The sequence below is a fragment of the Grammomys surdaster genome, unplaced genomic scaffold, assembly GCF_004785775.1.
Source record: "Grammomys surdaster isolate TR1022 unplaced genomic scaffold, NIH_TR_1.0 334, whole genome shotgun sequence".
Taxonomy (NCBI): domain Eukaryota; kingdom Metazoa; phylum Chordata; class Mammalia; order Rodentia; family Muridae; genus Grammomys; species Grammomys surdaster.
The window spans coordinates 2,481,895-2,503,738 of record NW_021604753.1 but is presented as its reverse complement, the minus strand read 5'-3'; the positions used below and the strand labels follow the sequence as shown (position 1 = coordinate 2,503,738).

Genomic DNA, 21,844 nt, shown 5'->3' with positions numbered 1-21,844 from the left:
GTGTGTGTGTGTGTGTGTGTGTGTGTGTGTGTGTGTGTGTGTGTGTGATGTGAGAAGCCATATCCCAGGATGTGGTGCAAGAAGCTGGAGGGCTCTAGCAGATCCCTGACCTCTCTTTTAGGAATATTTGAGGACTTGGTTCAAATTCCAACTCCATAAAGATTGGCTGAAAGAGTGTGGGTTTGCGTCTGTCTCCGGCCTCTTCCCTGTGAGACAGGAATGCTCCTCTGTGGAAAGGATTCTGTTCAGTCCCAGCTGGGCCAGTGCTCAGCTCACTGTCTTTAAGTAAATATCTTTGCACATATGTTCAAGAGATTTGTAATGAGTGTCGTGGCCTTCTGATGCTGGTCTCAAACCCCAACACCAAATTCTCTAGAGGTGAACTCTAGGTGTGGTATATAACACTGGCAACACATAGCCCCACTGTAAAAATGAGCCTTCTCCCCGGGATCCAGGGCCTCAAAGCTGGCCCTTCTCATGAGTCCTGTCACCCTGGCCACAATCTGCCTGCCTGTGTCTCTGGTCTAATGGTTGGCATGTTGGATGGTTTTGAGCTTCCTTTGTGCTCAGAAGGCAGAGATGGCGAGGTGAGATAATGCCAGTGTTCACCATGGTATGGGCACCGGAGTGGGCACAGGAGGTCAACTCAGGCTTCTTTAAGGTTTGTAAATCCTCTGATCAGTGACCTGCTGTAGATCTGCTGACTTTGAAGCTGCTGCCTCTCAGCAGGGACTGGCCTGTCTGCTGCTGCAGCCAGACTGGGCCTATTGTTCTGGGGAGATTCCAGGTTGTGCCTGGTAAGAGTATGAGGGAGCACGCGAAGCACAGTGACTTTTCTCTGGGAAGTCGCTGCTGCAGGGTGGAGCTTTTCCTTCAGAAGAGCCATGTCAGAAACTACCCTGAGCTGGGTGGAACCCAAGCCTGCATTCTGAGCACTGCCTGTCTTAACATCTACCCTAATTTAGAGCGATGCCTAATTTAATGCTATCCTTTTCTGAAGCTTGAAGTAAAATGGGCCTTTTTGGAAAGAATAAATACTCCCATTAAAACATCCCTGTGTGCCCTGCTTCCTCAGTGGTCAGTCCCACCCTTAACTGGTGGTGGGATTCAGACACACACAACTACAAACAGCAACAGATCCATGGGCAACACCAACTCATTAAGAGGCCAGCAGAGGTGTCTGACAGGTTGTGTGCTGGGCTCACACCCAGCCCCATCATTTCTAATCTGCATGTCGGCTGCCACTCTAGGAGAACAATCAGAATTAACCACATTCTTGGGCTTTTAAGGGCTGGCTCTATGTGCCTGTAATACCACCGCAGGTACCCTGGATGACACACAGGCTCTCACAGACCAGCTCACTGACACACTGCCTTCTGCCCTCCTGTCTACGCAGTCTTTAGAACCAAGGACTTGTTTCCACACCAGCCTGGCCTTCTTCACCCCGTCCTTGTTGGGTCTGTGTGTCCTCTCACCTGATAGTGGACCATGGCCTCCACATAACTCTCTCTGGCCAACAGTCTTGCCTTGTTTGTTATTTCACCCAGCAGTTTTTCAACGTTCTCGTTTTTCTCAGGCACCATGTGAGGATCTTATGATACAAGGTGAACTAGACAGACAAGGCTCGGCCTGTGTCAGATATGCAGTGGGATTGGGCAGGGGAAACACCAATGAAGGAAGGCAAGCGAATGGCCGGCAGGCATTGTGAAGATAAGACAACAGGGCTGCTGGGTTTGGAGGGGAAGCCAGGGGTCTGGTTTGTTTTTTTTTTTTTTTTTAAAGAACTCTCCTGCTTTAATCTTTTCAAACACTGCTCAGTCCACACACAAAACAGCCTGTGGGTCAAACCTTGTCTGTGGACTCCTGACAACACATGTGGTAAAAATGGTGGGGACTGACTTTTTCACAAGAAGGGCTGACCTTACGTGTCCACATTGCCCCTCAACCTTTGGGAGAGCTTCTGGCTGAGGTTCTGGCTTGCCACCTCCATTCTCATTGTGATAGTAGTCACCCAGAGCTGAGCACTAGGATTCTAGGCTGAGGCAGAAGGATCACAAGTTTAAGGACAACCTGGCTTATAAAATGTGAGCCTGTCTTAAAAACAAAATCAGAAACACAAAAAGCCTCCAGAAACAGCAGGCTCCTTTGAAAATGCAGACTTCACCATGACAGATAGACTAGTCCATAATACCAGCGCATTAATGTTCTCTTTGTTGGAGGTAATAATGATGTTTGGCTACACAGAAGCATGTCCTAATTTTCTATACTTATATGCTAAGTATTTAAGAATGAAGAATCAAGTGGCTATAATTGTTCATTATTTACTTTATTGTCCTGTTTTTATATAGAGTCTCATGTAGGACAGGCATTCCTCAAACTTGCTGCATAGCTGAGGCTAGCCTTGAACTCCTGATTCTTCTGCTTTCACCTCCCAAATGATGAAATTATAGGAATACACCACCACATCCAGCTATGGCTATGTTAGCATGGGCTAGGGATGTAGCTCAGAGGTAGAGCACTTTGCTAGCGTGCATGAGGCCCTGGCTTTAATTCCTCCGCAATGCATTGTAAAAGGGCCAAAATGAGGAAGCCGCTGTTTCATTAGATGAGAGTTACTGGGGATACCTGAGACACTTTCGTAGTAAAGTAAAGGCATCAGTGTTTACAGAGAGAACTGTATGACCGTCCCAAGTTGTGGGTATGCACTCTCCCATGACACACACACTCACTCTCTCTCTCTCTCTCTCTCTCTCTCTCTCTCTCTCTCTCTCTCTCTCTATGTGTGTGTGTGTGTGTGTGTGTGTGTGTGTGTGTGTGTGTTTGCATATATATGCAGGCTGAGGGCCAGAGTAAGAGCTGTTGGTAGCAGCTCATGGGTCTAGGCAGCTCATGGGTCTAAATCAAAGGTCAGACAGTCTACCTTGGTAGTGAGGTGATCAGCATCCCTCTGTCCTCACAGAAAGTTCTGTGAACTGAGTGCCGGGGCCTGTCAGTGAGAGAACACCAAAAGGATTTTCCAGTGAAGGTTGAGGATTATCTCCTGAGCTGAGGGGTCTGAAATTGCTCCTTGAAGACCTGAGTCCCTGCTTATCTGCTGCCTAGTTTAGGTCCTTGAGCTACTTCTCTTCATCCAAACCTGTCAGCAGTCTTGGTGTTCTTGTAATGAGGCAGCTTGTGGGGAACGTGGGCACAGGGAAGACTTGAAATGCTCACTCTGAACAGCTTGGGTTTAAACTGTTTGTCAGGAGCTAGGGAACTAGCTAGTTCATTCTGTAAAGTAATATCAGATAAAAGAAAAATATCTTAGCACGCTTCATTTAAAAAGGAAAAAAGCTAAGTATGATGGCACAAGCTTGTAAACCCATCACTAAGGAGGCAGAGCAAGGAGGATCCTTGACACTCCCTGGACAGCTAGCCAGCCTACTCAGTAAGCCATTAGAGAAAAGCTCTGTCACAAAAGCATGGTAGACAGTTTGTCTGGAGGGATGACACCCAAGATTGTCTGTAGTCTTCTAGTCTCCACAAACATGTATACATCACACACACACACACACACACACACACACACACACACTTGAGAGCAAGCAGTTAGACAATGGTTGCCACTCAGTTGGATTTAATTTTAATCAAGATAGTGTGAGTTCCCAGGTACTGGCTCTCAAGGTGAACGAGTGCTAGGAAAGCGTTGGGAGTTCCTCCAGGTGAAACCCCCATCTGCCAGGTCACTATAGGACCTGGATGAAAGCATTGCTCAGGTGATAGCTGATGGATAGGGGGTGTCCTCTGGCCTCCCTTTGGGGCACTTACCTTCCTTAGCTCTGTGGCTCAGCAAAGCTACTTGTGCACCACAAAGGACCATCTCTGGTTCTTGTGGTATGGTGTTGAGTAGCTTATCCAAGCCCAGAACACTTTGCAGTCCCTTCCAGGGCTCCTGTCTCATCTTGCTGCAGAGCCTTTCAAGGATTGCCTTAGGGGTTTCTCATGCAAATAAAAACCCAGGCCTGAGGAGGTCCATTCACCCTCCCCTGAGCCATCGAGGCTCTCAGAAATGAACATCTAATCACCTAATGTGGAGCGTACGGAGCAGAGTTAGCACCGGACCCAGTGAGCACAGGTCAAGGGGCTCTGGCTTGTGCTGGAAGATCCTTTCTGTCTTGATCCCTCCAGGCTGTGGAGATTTAGGCCTGGGGTAGTGCTGGCTATGCCCTTCCAGCCCACAGCACTAGGATTGTACACTGAGGCAACTCATAGACAAGAAAGACCTTGCTGCCTTTGTGGTGGCCCAAGGGAAGCCCTGCTAGTAGATTCTCCCTGGTTCTTCCTCCCACACAGTTCCTGGAGGAGACTTCCCAGAGCATACACATGGAACTGTAAAACTGAAGTCTCAGAAAAACCACAGTAATGTCTGTAGCTAAGTGTGTCCAGTACTGCAGAGCCCTACTTTCTAGGAGGGATAGACTTAGGAAAATAAGCCAGTCTTCTGACACCAGACCAGTCTTCTGTCACTCATGCTTACCCCAGGCTCTTTGGGAGTTCTCTGCTGGCGAACAGAGCACTAGGAGGCTTGTCTAGGTACCATCCAATACAAGGCCCCAGTGGGCAGAGTATACCTAAGCCCCTGATGAAATGGGCTCTTCTGGCTCAGGGGGAGCAGAGAAGAATCCTCAATCTGTGGTTCAGTGCAAGGGTGGAGCTCTGCTGTAGGCAACACTTTCCATAGTTGCTGCGTGTGATCCACCAGACAGGCTATGAGTCCTTGCCTCTCCTCAGCCTTCTCTCTACATCAAGCCACCACTTGCCCAGGAAGGTCTCTGCTGGCATCCATACTGCCCACATTTCTGTGTCATAAGCCAGGACCCACCTGGGCAGGAGTAGAGGTAGGTAGGGACTCTAAAGGGGAGGGAGGCATCAGATCATCCCACAGTTCCAAGCAGAGGTGCAATGGCTGGGGCTGCCGTCTGGGGAGCTTGCCCTCCCTGCAGAGGCCAGGCAGACAGAGGAAGGAGTAAGCCGGAGTGAGGAGTGTGGAGCTTTGAACTCCCAGTGCACAACCAGGGTGTGACTGTGACTTGGACACTGTGCCCACCTTCTGGGCTGTGCCACACAGCTCTAGCCACATGTTGAACCTTTTATAATCAGTGACAATTTGTAAGGATAAATAAGCATGCACTCCAGAGGACAGCAGTGTCGCTAACAACCTTGTATGCCTGTGTGGTTACTAGATGAATTTATGCTTTTTTTGTGAGCTCCATCAGAGCCAGTGCAATAATGGTTTGTGTTTATTGCTCTGTCCCTGGTCTCTGATGCTGCATTTGGACTATTGTCATACCCAAGAAATAACAACCACACCTGGTGACTCATTCATTCACTCAGTCAGTTGTAGAAGCACACTGTATACAGGTATTGGGCCGCCTTTCCTATGTTTAATAAAAATACTGTCCCAGGCGTCTTTCCCATAGCACATGTGAAGCCATGCAGATAGTTTGTGCATAGGCGTGCCCCTTGGCTGGTGCTTTGATTGATGCCCACTCCTCCTTGGGCAGTGATGGACAGAGATGGAACAGAGCCTTGCACATAGCAAGCCAGCATACCACTCTGCCAGTGTCACCTGATGGGCGCATGTTGGACAAGATCCTCTCTGAGCTTAGGAAGCAAGTATACTGAGTGTACACCTTCTACCTGTGTTCCTAGGATGCCAAGTTTGTGGAAGAGCGACGAAAGCAACTCCAGAGTTACCTACGCAGTGTTGTGAACAAAGTCATCCAGATGGTGCCTGAGTTTGCTGCCAGCCCCAAGAAGGAGACCCTGGTACAACTGGTGCCCTTCTTTGTGTGAGTACCTGTCCAGAGCATGCTCCTGGACACTAAGCTCTGTTACTGTTAATATTTAATAAATGGGGCTGTGGTGGTTCTGCCTAACCACCATGTTCTGTGACCTGAAGCCAAATGCTCCACAGCTGGAAGTGGCCAGAGGCCACGGGCACTCCACAGCTAGAAATGGCCAGCCAGAAACACTGGCCATGGCACCCATGAGACACCAACGTGGGAGATGGCTCCGCCAATCTTCCATGCTGTCTCCACAAGGCTGGGCTGAGCCCAGACCATCCCGCCATCGTTACGAAACCCGATAGAAATGAGACTCTAATGTTTAAAGATTATCCAATAGCTTTATATATTTGGTGATGGTCAAATAACAAGAAGCCCACACACTTAGAGGTGTGTCCCAATACCCAACCTAGCTATTACACCTACCTTAGACTGCTGTAATTTATAGCATGGAAAAACAAAGGTCAGAGAGGAGACATGGTTTAAATTTTTTTTTATTACATGCTTTTACTTGTGTATGCATGTGTGTTGTGTGCCACAGCTCATATATGGAAGGCCGAGGACAACTTGCAGGAGTTTTCTCCCTCTACCATCTGGGTCCTAGGGGTTCAGCTCAGGTCATCAGGCTTAGGAGCATGTGACCACACTTGAGGAAGGCCACATCACATCATGAAGAACACTAGCTCATCTCTCAGGCAGCTCCAGCCTGGGTATCTGTTGAGAATTAGCCTTTCCCTCTGAGCCCCAGCACTTTGAGCTTTGTAAGGGAGTTCCAGGCTAGGCCCAGAAGGATGATAAGGAATCTGAGAGAAGGAAAGTCCCCAAGGACACCAGGGTCCTCAGCTGGCTCCAGCAGTCCAGCCATTTCGGACAAGCATGCATTCCTACATGCTGGGCTGCTGGATTGTGACAGCTGTATGTCAGTGTGTCCAGCAGGGACTGCAGGTCCAGTGATTAGTGCCAATCAGAGATGAGAGAGAAATTGTCTATTCCTGATTAGCACACAGAACACGGGGGGTGGGGGGCAGTTTTGTGGATTTAAAGAACAAAGGAATTTCAGCAGATTTGGGGAAGTGGAGTTTTGAGTAAACACTAGGCTAGACTCTGGTCAACCCTGAATAGCCTTATCCCTTTGGCTTTCTTTGAAATTGCAAATTAAGCTACCTCTCCCTGTCTTGTGAGTAAGGTGAGACTGCAGGGTGAAAGCTAACAGGTTGTTCTTATTTTGGTGTTCAGAGAGGTGATATGCAGCCAAGTCTTGCACATGTTGGCAGGGATCCCCAAGATGTTTTCTCTCTTTGTTGCTTATAGAAGACCATGAGCCTAGCATCCTTAATGAAGAGCCTAGCCAGAGAGTTCCAGTTACACACACACACACACACACACACACACAGAGAGAGAGAAAGAGAGAGAGAGATCCAGTTATACACGTACACACACAGAGAGTTCCAATTACACACACACACACACACACACACAGAGTTCCAGTTATACACGTACACAGAGAGAGAGAGATTCCAGTTACACACACACACACACACACACATATACAGACACACTACACAGACATACACAGACAGATTGTGTGCACACAAATGCACAGAAACACAGAAGCAGGCACATATGCACACAGACACACATAAATACACATATGCAGATTTTTCAACTAAAGAAATAAATCCCTTAAAGCATCATGTTAATAAATCCCTGCAGCTTGCTCCTTGGTTTTTTCCAGACACTGACTCGGGATCTTAAAGGTTCTGTCTAGTGAGTGAATGTCCAGGCATGCGATTCCTAAGACAGTTTCATGGTGAGCTGGGCCAGCCCCATGCTGCACCTGCCTTATTGTCCTCTAGGCTCTCACTGGGTGGCTGCTGTGCTTGTTTTACTGGTGGAACTGTGTGAAGGTGCCATTAAAATACCAACCCCACAAGGATTTGTAACAGTTCAAGATTATAGCAATGTGATTGCATATGTAAACTATTTTATAACATGGAAAACAAAGGCCAGAGAGGAGACATGGCTGATCTCAGGGTACCTCCCAGCATATGGGAAGCCTGGGCAGGATGGTGCCCTCACCTAGGTTGGGGACATAGTTGGGAAACTTACAGCCCATGGACAGACCTAATCCCTCTGCTTTCAATGTGAGGAGACAGTAGAGTTTTCTCATCTGTTTTTAGGTGAAGCAGTTGCCATTGTAAAACAACTAAATGCATCAGATTAAGACATTGAAATGCCAGGCTTCTCTTGAACATAAGATTGATCTTGCCCTGTCCCCACTATACAAAACTCAGCTTTGGGCACTGGTAACTCTATGACCCTAGATCCTCGTCTCTTAAGATGCCAACCCAGCGTCCCTGCCACACACGTGGTTCTCTGGCTGGTTTTTCACATGCTCACAGTCTCACACTCACAGGGCCTGCCAAGCTCTGCAGAGACTCAAAGCTATGGCCCTGGATCATGAGCACTCTTCTAAGAGCCCTTCCACATAGGTGATGGACTTGAGATACTCTGTCCCCCATGCTTTTGTATCTGCTTGTGCCGTGTGCCTGTCCATATGTTCTGTGAGCCAGACTCGGTTTGCTTCCTGTTCCAGTAGCCTGCACTACCTGGAGATGGGGCAGGGATCAGGGCCAATCAGAGCTTCTGAGAGGACCTGGCTGGTAAATTTCCTCCTGAATGTACCTTTAAGTTAAGGGTTTTGCAGTCTTGAGTCTGGTGTTAGATGGAGCCTGCTGCCACACAGTTGTCAATGTCATTATGTTTGGGAGGATAGCATGGCTTTTGAGTAGCCTGCTATCCCCACAGATCTGAGAATGGAGAATCAGCAGGTCGCGTGTGCCCATTTTTGGCCTGTTTCCTTCCTTGACAACAAAGCCTGCATCACCCACTGCTGAGGCCAAAAGTAGGACAATGGGAAGTGGGCATTTCTTCTCAATTTTGGCTTCTGTGCCAGTGTGGCACATGGGAGTGTTAGAGGTCCCCCATCTTCAGATAGGGAGCAGAAAGATAGCAGCTCTCACTGACCACGGAGAAGCCCCACATTGTCTGTGCTCTCCTGGTGCTTTTGAGAAAGGAGGATCCCAAGGAATTCGAGCTGAGCAGAGGTTTGCTCAGACCCCTAGGGAAAAGGCGGTGCCATGAAGGAAGGGAGCCTGACTTCGAGAGTTCTCTGAGGAAATGGAGGGCACATGACACGACTTCAGTGACTTGCTAGGCTGTCACTTAACATATTATCATTAAAATGTTTCTTTGCGGTGTAACTCATCCCTCGGAAGCTGCCATCCCCCTGGGAGGGACAGATGGGGGGAGACAGAATAAAGTAGGGTCTCAGCACAGACCCCCACGCGGAGGTTCAGCAGAAGTGTGGGCCGTGTTTCTCCACGCACTGTCGCTTTTACTCCAAACGTTGTTAAATATAGATTCTGCTGAGATGAGAAGACCCATGTTCTCTCGGAGAGCAATTAAGTTTAGCCCAGGGTCGCAGTGGGCTGCCGTGTGCTCTGCCGGGGCCCACTTGAGCCCACATGGAGGCCTTTTTTCTTCAGAAGGTGTTACTGACTCGAACAACTCAGAACTTTTTATCTTGAATCGTCATGGTGGATCATCAAGAGCCCTCTAGGCTCCACAGTGCTCATTACTTCAGAGTCGTCCAGGGCATCACTGATCCACAAGCTCCATGGCCCCAAGTGGAGAGGGTTTAAAAATAAGTGCAACTGTATTGGCATTGGGGTGGCATTTGGCACATGGCTTGCTTTGCTGGACTCTGTCCTTGTACAGCACTCCAGCCTCCATTGTCTGCCCAGGTAGCTCCTGTCTGACCCAGGGCAGGGGCCAGCCTCTGTCCTTAGATCTCTAGTCAGGAGGCACTGGGCAACGCCCGAGGTTGTTAGCCTTGTACTAGCCCTCCTGGGCCCTGGGAAAGCGTGGCTCATATTTCTCTCCTTTCCTCCTCTCAGTTTTCAGTCCTCCCCGTTTGCTCGTTCTGTCTTTGCAGATGCTGAGTGAGGTGGCAAACAAAGAGGTATGCTTGCAAATACTGTAAACACTGGTGTGTTCATCTGCATAGGATGTATCACAGGAGCTGTAAGAAAGCACACTCTAGAAGCATGAATCTGTGTGCTTCTTGCCTCCCTAGGATGTAGGCATGGCACACATGACTGCAGCAGTGTGGGTGGTATTGGCTGGAGTCCTCTCTGCCTGAGGAATTCTCTCTAGGCTGTTGCTATGTCAGGCAAGCCCAAGCTAGCCCTTTCACTGGACTGGTCACTATGAGTTGCTGTAATAGTGAGTGGAAAACATAGAGGATATTCTAAGAACAAGTTCTTGTTGGGGCAATCTTCAAGGCTGATTTTGGAATTGAAATCATGAAGACTCCTCTCAGGGATTTGGAGCATCCTTCTGGATACAGGTTCCCAGGATACTAGTGAGAACAGCTGTTTGGGAGTCACTGAGGTGGTGAAGATGCCCAAAGAAAGAAGGAGGAACAAAAAGCAGCAATGGCCAATGTCGGGCCCTGGGACAGGGTAGAATGTAGCACTGGCCAGGCAGAGGGGAAGCTGGGGAGAAACTTTCAGGTTGGAGGGGAGTGTTTCCAAAGTTCTCCTTTGTATGAACAAACTGTGAAACACACAGTCTTCCGAGCATCAAGACTAGCAAGCTGTCCGCTCCTAGGCTGCCAAATTGGCAGAGGTCCCACAGAGCAGGTGGCATGGCATAACTGGGTGGCATCCCTGCCACCTATCAATGTAAGAGTGTCCTGAGTCAGCCATCAGGGTCAACATGGGGGAAGCAGGAATGTGGCAAGGACTTAGGCCAGCCTGCTTTTGGGCATGGCCTTTCCCTTCTAGCAGATGTGGGAAGGCCTCACTCTGAAGTGAATAGTATATACAGACACAGGACCCTTTGGCTAGGGTGCCATGTTGCCATGTTGAAATGGTTTGAGTAGATTTATTAGATCTTGTAAAGCTATCTGCAGACCTGTGGGCTCCATGGTCAGAAATGAGAGAGATGTTGAAAACAATGCATTCTTCACCCTGCCGGATGCCCTGAGCTTTGCTGGGGCTTCCCGAGGGGTCACTGAGACCCACTTGTTCCTTTTGGTGTTTGTGTTGCTGTGACTTCCCCAGGTGAGAAAATGATAAGGCAGCTGGGCTGTGGGAGCTGGGAGCACAAGGCGAGGGACAAGCTGCAGGAAGCTTTTATGCTTCTCCTACTAGTTCACCATTGCCATGTTCAGGGTTTCTATTAGGGGTCCTCTTGCCCAAGTCAGAATAAAGCCTGGTGGGGGCATGTGGCTGCTCTCCATTTCCTGGGGAAGTTCCCTGGGTACAAGCTGTGCCTGCTGCAGTCCCTCCAAGTGATGCCCACTGGCAGCTGCCTGGCACTGTCCTAGGTCCTACCACAGCCTGCTCTTTGGGGCTTACTTGAAGTGCACGTTTCAGAAAGGCCTGGAAAGTGAGGCTGGGGAAGACGCAGTGAGGAACTTGGCGTCTGGCCTTACTGTGGACCATGGCCTTGGATGTCAGTATGCCCAGAGTATGCTAAATGACCCTGGAACATCAAGACCTGTGATCCACCAGCCCAGCCTCGTAGCTCAGGAGCCGCGTAGCTCAGGAGCCGCGTAGCTCAGGAGCGATGGTAGGCCGCTGCCTGGGGAAGAGGAGCAGAGCTGCCTGGGTTCCTCCCGTTCACACTTGGGGACTTGCTGCGACAGGGCTGCAGATGTTTTTCACCTGCTTGCTCCGGGAATGCAGGTTGAGAACCTACAAATACAATGTGAAACAGCCATCCTGTTGTCACTTGGAACAGCCGTTTGGCACCTTTTCCTCTCAAGGGTTCAATAGTGGTATCTGTGGAGCTGGAGGGCTTTCGGCCGGGTTTGGTCTGAGGCTGTGTCCTACTCACTAACGTGGTGATTGTGGACTTTACCCTCTACAGGCTTTGTGCCTCTATCTCCCCTTCTGTAGATAGTGTTGGCAGCCGGCACACTAAGGCTGAGCTGCACAGGAACCACAGAGCTGCAATCGTGACAGCTGCTGGAATCACTAGTGGGGGTGTACACAGAATTTCTGAGCTCCATAGAAACAGGGTGGAGAGTGTGGGGCATTCTGGGATGTGAGGGGCATAGCAAGCATGTTCACTACAGACTACAGTGGTGGACCTCTGGCCATGTCACACTGCAGTCACATGAATGCAGAAAGAGCGAGACTTGGTCACACAGACCTACGGTCAGATGTTAGATCATAAGAGCCTGTGACCTGGCTCACTCTCTGCCTCAGTGTCCTTACCTGTAAAACGGTGGGGCTCAGAGTCACAGAGACCTCAGAGGCTTGAGAGTATTAAAAGAAATGCCACCAAGTGTGTGCCTTTGCAGGGCACCACTCTGACTGCAGTTACAGCCTGGCTTCTGTGTTCAGAGCTTCACTTTAGTCCCCAAAGGATACAGGTTGGCAGAATAGATATTACTACAATTGCATGCCCTACTTCATGGCTTTTATTTTTAAACATTGGAGCCTCAGAAAATCCAGCTTGGAGAAAGGGAAGCAGATTAGGTTATTTTTGGCACAATACCCTCCATCCAATTTAGGGTTAGTGAAAAAAAAAAAAAAAGAAGTAACAACTCCCCTGTAATAGCGGAGGTGTGGTGACAGCACTGAGGTGATTTGTTTCACATGGTGCCACCCCATCCTGGTGACAACTTTTCTGTCTGTGGGTCAGCCTTCCTTCCCAACTTTGAAATGTGCTGTCTAGGGTGACCATGAGTGGTTATCTCACCAGGCTACCAATGAGATACCTACTCCTGCCTTGATACTGCTATGCAGAAAACATCAGTCCTTGGTCTTGGTGGCCCTAAGTCCAAGCACTGCTCCCACTTCAGATGGCAGGTTAGGAGGCCCTGGAGTTGACTGGCCTCTTGGTGGGGCCCTATATGAGTCTCCTTGCATCACATATAGGGCAAAGAGGGAGGGTCAGTCAGCCTACACGAACTCACAGGTTAAGCAGGGGTAATGTGGGAGGAAGGGGCCAGTACGCCATGCACTGGGGCCAGGGATCCTTCTTCACAGGCTGTTTGAGGACCTCGGGACACTCTGGTATTACATTCTGCCCTGCTGAGCAGAATGTAGCATATATAGACTGCCCACACAGCCTGGTTTGCCATCCCTGGCAGAGTCACCGACTCCATCAGAGTAAGACGTGTCTCAAAGCTCCACAGAGGGACCTTCAGACATACCTCCAGCCTGAGTGGCAAAGTCAGCCACAGTAAGGGACAGGCTCTGGCTGCATCTGGAGAGCTAAGTCAGCCAGCTGTCCAGGCTGTTCCTCCTGCAGACTTCTGTCTAAGCCCAGGAGGTAAAGAAGTTGATGGTAGCCAGGGGTTCTGATGGTCTGTCCTGACACGGCTGGAAAGAGCTAACAAGGGAGAGTCATGGAACCTTCTGGTCGCCTTTAGTAGCTTGCTTTTCTTGGACTCTTAACTCTTACCCAAGACATCAAGTTTCACACCAACATACATATTGAAGTGATGTCATAGGAATGGTCTTGAGAGAGTCATTCGTTCTTTGAGCTTCTTCAGCTACCCATGAAGTGGATTCCACTCACCCTCTAGTAACTCTGAAGGAAATGAGCCATTACAGGTAATCCCCAGTCACCCCTCAGCACAGGCAGGAAAATGGAAAACCTGTGGTGGGACGTGACTTGACTGAGTACATAACCAGATAGCTGCAGGCCTGGACTTTAGTGATGCAAGACTCCACAGCTCAGGTCCTGGGGGGCAGGGCGCCTTCCCTGCCATTAGAGAATGAAATGGCAGTCAGGCCATGGAATGTGTCAGATGGGAAAGAGGTACTATGTTCATCTAGGGGCGGCCTCAGAATGATGACCCATGATTCTCACCCATGTGAACTATGGGCAGCCCGGAGGGAGCCCTCAGGTCCCCAGCCAGGTTCTCTGGCACAGGTCACTTCTGAGAGAGGCCTAAACCCCAGCAACAAGCTTGGATAGTTACTGTCTGACAGTGAAGGGCTGATGTGGGCCTCTCTCAGAACTCTGAATTTTGGGGTCAGCCCCTCAATCTCAGTGCATAGGATGGGGCACAATGAGGCCATGGTGGGTTCAAGTCCTCAGTCTGTCCTGAGCTGCTCTTGAAATCTTCACGTGCACCTGCAACATGGAGATGCTAACATACCTGTACTAGACTGCAGCATTGGTGCCATGAGTGTGGAAGGCACATAGTAGGTGCGCTAATCATGCATTCCATGTTTCCTTTCAATCCCATGAAGGATACAGTGACTGGAATATGAATACTAGATTGATCCATTGGTAATTATAAACAATTACCACGAACAAGAGGGAAAAGCTTTATTTCCCATTACCCACAGGACTGCTGTGATTCAAACTATTGTTTTGACTAAAAAATGAATAAAACATGATGTGAAAATTAGAGATGTTTAAGCAGCTACCTTCCTTGCTTAAAAAAAGAGAAAACTTCAGACATACACAGTTATAGAATCAAAGGGTTCAAATTAGTCCAAATACTCAAAGGAAGACCAGACTCATTTAGCTTGCTCTAGAATCTGTCAGTGTAGTAGCCTAGGCTGGCCAGGAGCACAGCCCAGAGTAGCGGCTGCCCTCCACCAAGTGCAGGGTGTACACCTGATACATGCCAAGCATGCTGGCAGTGCTAAGGCAAGGCAAGTCCCCACCAAGGCTAGGAACACAGACACTGAGCTTGGGGGTGAAGGGTCGTGCATCCCAGCTGGTGACTGCTTCAGAGACAAGTGGGAACAGGCCTGGTAAGGATGTGTTACTGTGGTTAGAGGAGCCCTCAAAGGTAATGAATGGGACACGGTGTATATCCCTCAGAGACAGATCCAGGCAGAGTAAGGCACAGGTGCAAAGGCCCTTCCTGCCGAGCAGAAGCGCCAGTGTGAAGGAAGCTTGTGGTGTAGGGAATGGGTGGGACACACTGGGGAAGAGTTCGATCACCCAGGGTGAAGCAAGATGACTCTGGGGAGGTGAGAGGGGTGAGCACAGCTGTGTGTTTAGAACACAGTCTTGAAGGTCTGGGTGTGGCTGGGAGAGTGCATGGTGACATTGCTGGTATGAGGGTTGCCATTTAATAAATGGTGACTTGGAGATGCAGGAGATGGACTTTTTGGGGCCTTTGGACATTCATATTGAGCAGGTGATACATCCAGAACCTGAGGACAGAAACCTGGACAAGGCACAAACTGAAACACTATCCACGTCATTGAGGACTGAGTAGCTCAGAGGAGAGGACTTGTGGCTATACCTGGAAGATTTCAGGAGGTGAAGGGAAGCCCATGAAGGAGGTGTGTGGAGCACACTCCCCAGTGATAGGTCCTAGAAGCCGAGGTACACAGCCCAGCAGGGAAGGCACAGTGTTCGTGGAATCTTCCAGACTACAGCATTCCCTGCCTCCCTGCTGGTGAGAATAGACACTTCTATGTGGGAAGCAGGTGACCCAGGCATACACCTGCCAGCTAGAAGGAGCCTGCTCTCTGATGCGAGAGTGGGCTCTGAATGGTGCCTCCTCTGCCTGCCCAGTAAATGCAGTCCACCGTGTCTAGATACTGGAAGTGTGGCATATTAGATGGGCTGGTGCAGCCCCAGGCCCAGACACCAGCTCTCCTCATCCTCTGTTACCTCTGCCCACAGTCTTCAGCCTAAGCTGAATTCCCATCTTGATTTTTAGAGCTGAACCCTTAGCCTGTGAAGCCAGTGGCAACATCAATGCAATTAGGTATTTCCACAAATGGAAGTCTTTCCTAGGGCCATTTTCTGCCTTTGTAAGTCAAGGTCTCAAAGGCTTCATCCTAAGTATAGCCAACTGTGGGTAGGAGGCATAGACAGCAAGGCCTGGCAGGGTTTGCACTGTGCTTGAGGAGGAGCTGCTGCTAAGATGACCCTGAGTGTCGGGTAGGTGAGGGCCAACAGGGCACAGGAGGTGGGGCATTTCTAAAGTAAGAGCTTAGATGCTTTGACACTCATGTACCCTCTCTGAATTCTGTGTTCTCCCCTCTGGACCTCAGACCTCTACAGCACTGTCAGTGGGTCTGCACAGGGAATGAGAGGAGGGGCAACATCTCTGTCAGATGTGTGACTTGTCCCCTGCTGACTGATAGGCAGGCTGATGTGACAATGACTATAGCTCAGCTGGACTACTTAGGTACCCAGAGGTTTGTCCCTTTTGATACAAATGGAGGCCACAGTGTTAGGTACCACTGTAGTGACCTCTGAGCCTGCCAGATGAGCCAATGGCAGCATGCCCTGAAGATGTACCAGTAGAGCAGGGAGGCTGTGGAGACCCGGCACCACTACACTGTTGCGTATAGACATGTATAGTAGTGCTATAGTACTCCTTTAGAACAGCCTACTGACACCTCAGAAAACCCTGCAACCTCCTCTGCTCCTGATGCCATAAGGGAGGGAATCAAGCTGGGGGGCTAGATGCAGTCCCACCTGCCGGGCTGTGAGTCCTGTGCATGGTGCCATCCCTGCTGCAGCGGTTCATCCCATCCTGCAGGCCTATAATGGTGACAGAGCCCCTGTCCCAGGCCAGTGAATCTGTGCCTGGGTTCCCAGGCTTGTGCCTTTGCAGACTAACTGCAGCCATAGTGCTCCCCCCGCCACACACACACAATAACAGTTAAGGGCACTGATATATTTGCCAGTGTCTTTGGGCACACAGGAAGGTCCTTGCTTTGTCTGCTCTGTTAAGAGCTGTGGAATGTGAGACATTCACTTGGCTGCCAGCATATTGCTAACTTTGGTGTTTCTTTGTTTGTTTGTTTGTTTGTTTTTGCTGCTGCTGGTGGTCTGGTTCGGTTGTTTTTTCCAGTGCTGGAAATGGGCATTGTACACTTGAGGCAGGTGTTCTGTCCTTAGGCTACATCACTGAATGCATCGGTGGATCAGGTGAGGTACTGATCCATTTCTGTCCCTGTTTATAACCAGAGCCCCTGCTCTGGGAGTTTGAAGATGTGAGCCCTGGCCACTCACTTCAAAGGAGGAAGAAGAAAGTGATGAGTAAAAGGCAAAAGGCGGGGCAGGATTTTAACCACAGTTAGCATTGGCAGTTGCTGGGGTACCACTGTGAATTCCAGGGATTCTACAAGACAAAGGCAGAGGTTAAGCTTGGCACAGGGAAATCCTACTTGGTAAGCAGTCCTGGGTAAGGTGTGGCCTGGATGATCACTACTGAATTCTGGTTCTGTAGCGGTGCCCCAAGGAAGTCTAATTCCCATGAGATAATTGATCTGGCTTTAGATCCCATTGTGTCTTCAAAGGTGAACTGTTCCTGAGATCTAAGGTGGCTATAGGTTTAGGACAGTGGCTGAAGACTTTGAGACACTTTCTTGGAGATCTGAAATAGAATGTAAAAGCAGACTCTAATCTCTGTACCCTTGGCCTAGACGAGGGTAGGCTAAGTTAGCTGTCCCTGGTTCGCAGACACTCCCTGTTTGCCTCTTGTGGCTTAGCAGGTGCAGAATGAAGGCAGAGCTGCCTTCAAAGAGCAGCTGGTGCCTAGTAGGGTGACACATGTACTGTGAATGCAGAGGCAGGTGGATCTGTGAGTTTGGAGCTAGCCTGATCTACATTGTGAGTTCAGACTAGACAAGGCTACAGAGTGAGTGAGACCTTATCTCAAAAAAACTAGTTTGTAAGAGCCTGATTGTCTGCTCTGTGGTCTCTGGTATTCCCTGTATGGCCTGAGGAAGAGTAATATCCAGTGATTCCACAAGACAAAGGGCAGAGGTCAGTGTAGTCCCACGAAAGCAAGGCCTCAGAATCATCTTGGACATCTCATAGCAATCTGCCCTCACTGTCCACAAGAGAGAGGTGGGCCTCTTGCCCCTGCACCGTTCTGTCTAGATATGGCATTTGTCATCCAACCATAATGTCTAAAGGATACCTGTAGGAGGCAGGACTCCTGCAATCATGAGAACAGAATTGTGTTGGAAGTTTACAGTGGCCCGTGTCACAGTGCCCACTGGTTGGTTCCCCTGCCCTTAAGTGCACTGTCTTCTCTGCTTGATATCCTTCCATGACTCCTGAGAGTCCTCTACCTTCCCTTCCAAAACCATGCCATCGGGGACAACATTGGTGTCTAGGAAGTCAGTTGTAATTGGTGTCCCTCTTCTGGACCTCTGGTACTTCTGATGGATCTCCCACAGGTTGTTTACTCTTGGGCTATGTACAGTAACTGCCAGAGCCCCCTCATGGAAGAAACAATTTAGGGAGCCCATTTGGTTTCAACTCAGAAGAATCCTATTGTGGTCAGGGTCAAAACACAGCAGGGCAGAGTGCCCTGGTAAGGCAGGAGAACATCTTCCTGGCTCTCAAGCACGGCAGCGATGACCCTTACCTCTACGTTTACCTAAATGCCATCCCCACCTCTGTGAAGCAGCATAGAGAAGCTCAACGATGTATCACGGGCATGAGAAGCAGAAGGCAGCATGGTCATATTTTCCATTGTAGAATTAACAAGCAAAGCAGTAAGTCACACACCACACACACACACACACACACACGCGCGCACACACACACACACACACACACACACTATACAGTAGGTAGCTCAAGAAAGGTATGTCCAGAACAAAAGGGGATTGTTCCCTGGAGGCTAGGGCTGGGGGGACACACACATGCCACTTACCTCTGCTTTTCCGTTTAAATTTGCTCCACTTTTTGTGTTACCCATTCCAGGAAGTAATAAGATTTCACATTTAAGAAGTCTTGAGGGGCTGGAGAGATGGCTCAGCGGTTAAGAGCACTGACTGCTCTTTCAGAGGTCCTGAGTTCAAATCCCAGCAACCACATGGTGGCTCACAACCATCCGCAATGAGATTCGATGCCCTCTTCTGATGTGTCTGAAGACAGCTACAGTGTACTCATAAATAAAATAAATAAATCTTTAAAAAAAAAAAAGAAGTCTTGAGGCTGAAATGCTGAGCTAGTGAAGACAGAGGAAGCAATCTCTCTGGCCACATCTCCTTTGCCCTCCAAGGAAAGTGCAGAGGTCTTTTTTATGGGCCACCTTCTTCTGTCTGAACATTCTTTTTCTAATAGCCTTATTCTGGGAGGAAGCCTGGGAAGGAGGCTCAAGTCCTCACTACATTTAACCGGAAATGAGCCCTGAGGTGAACGGTGCAGACACGGAGTGTGGTGGCCTTGCCTTGCTCTAAGAGTTTCCTCTGCTGAGCTCTGGTTTTCAGGTGAAGGCTGCCAAGCTCTTGGCTTCCAGCCACAGTGAGCTTTGTTACTGGGTGAGGCCTCCCTCATCTGGAGTGAAGAGAGGATCTACCGTACAGCTGCTAGGAAGATCCTGTGTAGCACTCGGTGCTGCAGCACGACTTATATGTCTCCTCTAGAGACAGGCCAAAATCGCATCACAAGGTTCAGACAGTTTGCCAGCCCACCAAAAACCCACCTTACCCTCAGTGATGAATGGATTTGTTCTTGTGTTGATTGGTTCATCTGCTTCCTGGTTCCCACCCTGGACTTTCCAGCAAGCTTTAAATGAGTCTTGCAGCTTGAGTTGAGTACTATTTGAAGTCTGGTGACTCTGGAGCACACCTAGGCTGAGAATCGCTTTTGTGAGCCTAGAAGAGACCCCAAGTGTCCTCAGCATCCTCCTGTAGTCTTGTAAGTCTGTTCTCATCTCCCACCTGACAGGGCTTCCCAGGTCTGAGTGAAACAGCTTAGGGCAGTAACAAGGTCTCTTCCCTCACCAGCAACTGAATAGCACATGGGCTTTGGGACTGCCCTCTTCCCAGCTGGGTGATGGAGACGTGCTGCCAGGTTCTGCCCTGCAGGCAGCACCTGTGAGGCCTGCCAGCCTCTCTGGAGAGCAAGCTGGAGGCGAGACTTGGTCGAGGTGGTTTGCATTTAAGCTGTGACTTCATCCAGATCTCCTCCTGTCTTACAGGGACATCACCCCACCCGGAGAACCGCTAAACAAGAGCAGCAGAGCCAAAGTAGTTTCCCGCTTCCCTAAACTGTCCCGAGGCCACCCCAGGGAGGTGCGCAACGTGGAGCCTCAAAGCGGTGACCTCTGACCTCGGTGGACTCTCAGCCCCCGGCCACTTTGTGCTCAACCTTGCCATGGCAGCTGGCCCTGGACACCTTGGCAGGATGACCATGTCCCCACAGAGAACACCCTTCCTGCTGCCACATATGCCACCCAATTAAACTGGTCAGTTTTAGCTGCTGTGTCTCTGTCCTTAGAGCAAGGCATTGCTCACTGGACAGACACAGATGGGGACACTGTCACTATCCTCAGGGTGGCCAGGGATGGTTGTCACCTCCTCCAGTTCTGCCAACAGGACAGTGGGTACCAGGCTGGGTGCAGCCCAGGTGGGCTGTGCACATGTGAGATGCCCGACGCATGGCAGAAGGATCCTTCAGATGCCACCCGTGACGCTTTCCCACATGGGAACTAGATTGACTGTTACACTCTTAAATTCCCTGATGCAACTTCCTCCTGCCGCCGTTGGATGGGGTCTCCTTCCCTGTCTCCCTCTATGGTGGTTAGATACCCAGCAGCACTGCCATGCGGCAGTATGGATTTGATTTCTCCATCTAGTGGCCTAGCAAAGACATTGGCAGTGACTTTGGTCCTGGAGGAACTTCTCCTTCCCTCCTCATGCGGGCTCCAGGAAGCACCATCCATCTAGGAAACCTGAGGCTGCCCCAGCAAGCACCGCTAGTTGACCTGAGGAGTCCACCCTCAGCACAGCCCTGAGCAGCAGTCTAAAATCTCTGGCCCAGAAATCGGTGTTTGTGACCTCATGGCACTAGAGATTTGGCTCTGGGCATGGCTGTGGAAGGCTGGCCCTGTAGGCTCTCAGACCCAATGCCATAACTGAAAAGAGAATGATTGTTCCCTGAACATATTTAGCACCAACTGTCCCCTAACATCTCAGTGGGAGCAGAATGCTGTGTCCCCACAAGATATAGTTCTGTTGCTCTCGTCTCAGGGTCCCGTCCTAGAGTCCAGAGCTTGCAGGCATGGAGGGGAATAAGATCCAGCTGCTTTGCGGCTCTGCCTTCCTCTGTCATTAGCCTGGGTCCCCCTGATTCTCAGAACCCACTGTTAGAGATGCTCTGTCTCCCTAGGGAAGAACCTCCTTGCTGTCTTCATATAGTATGGAGGAGCTTGCCGAAGGGATCACATACCAGGGTGCACTTCTCTGCCTGCCAAGGAAGGTGTTCATGGTGGCATCTACCAGGCGTGACTACTTAGGTGGTGGTAGGAGGCAGCCTGACCATGAACTTGAAGGGCTGAAGCTCAAAATTAGACCTTGGGAAGTGGTTTGGGGAAGCAGAGTTTTTCTGGCACCTTGGAAAGCTTGGGGGGAGTCCCCTAGAAGCCAGAGGGGACTTCAGAGTGCAGGGAGAGGCCTGAACAGCTCCAGTTCTGGAGGGCACCTTGGGACCGACAAGTGGGCTGTGCACAGGTGAGGCAGGGCATGCCGGCCCTCCCTCCTGGCTAGGGGCAGGAGCTGGGTGAGCGGGAACCCGCTTTAGCTTGCTGGGAAGGGAGGGTCCAAGAGGCTTCTCAGCCCTAGAAAGCCAACATGGGTCCTCTCTTGTCTGCCTAAGATTCGTCAGGCTCCACACAAACACCACACCCAGAGTATGGGGTCGGCATGCAGTTTGCAGTTAGGCAAACTGACGCATGCTACAGGGCGCTGTGAGGTGCTGGCAGCCCCAAGTCCACCTCTGAGCTGGGGGACTTGGCATGGGGAGGCTTTGTATTCTATCATGTTGTGTTAGACAGGACCCCGTCACACCTCCCACACCTCCCACACCTCCCACAGCTGAGTCCTGAGCACCAGGGCTTTGGGGCACCTGGCCTAAGCACGTGTCACTAAGAGTCTGGGTCCTCTCACTGCAAACAAAGCACACAACCATCTTTCACATTCAGCACTGGCAGAGGAAGGAAGGAAGGAAGGAAGGAAGGAAGGAAGGAAGGAAGGAAGGAAGGAAGG

At 50.0% G+C, this 21,844-nt stretch overlaps 1 protein-coding gene across 1 annotated transcript in view; it reads left to right on the top strand.

Moving 5' to 3' along the window:
• Positions 1–21,838, top strand: part of Snx29 (sorting nexin 29) — a 386,660-nt gene extending 364,822 nt beyond the window's left edge. The window contains exons 20-21 of the mRNA XM_028778358.1: positions 5,692–5,831; positions 19,780–21,838. Of these exons, the coding sequence (XP_028634191.1) occupies positions 5,692–5,831; positions 19,780–19,909 (270 nt within the window). The 3' untranslated portion in view covers positions 19,910–21,838. The remainder of the gene's footprint in view (positions 1–5,691; positions 5,832–19,779) is intronic.
• The last annotated feature ends 6 nt before the right edge of the window (positions 21,839–21,844 follow it).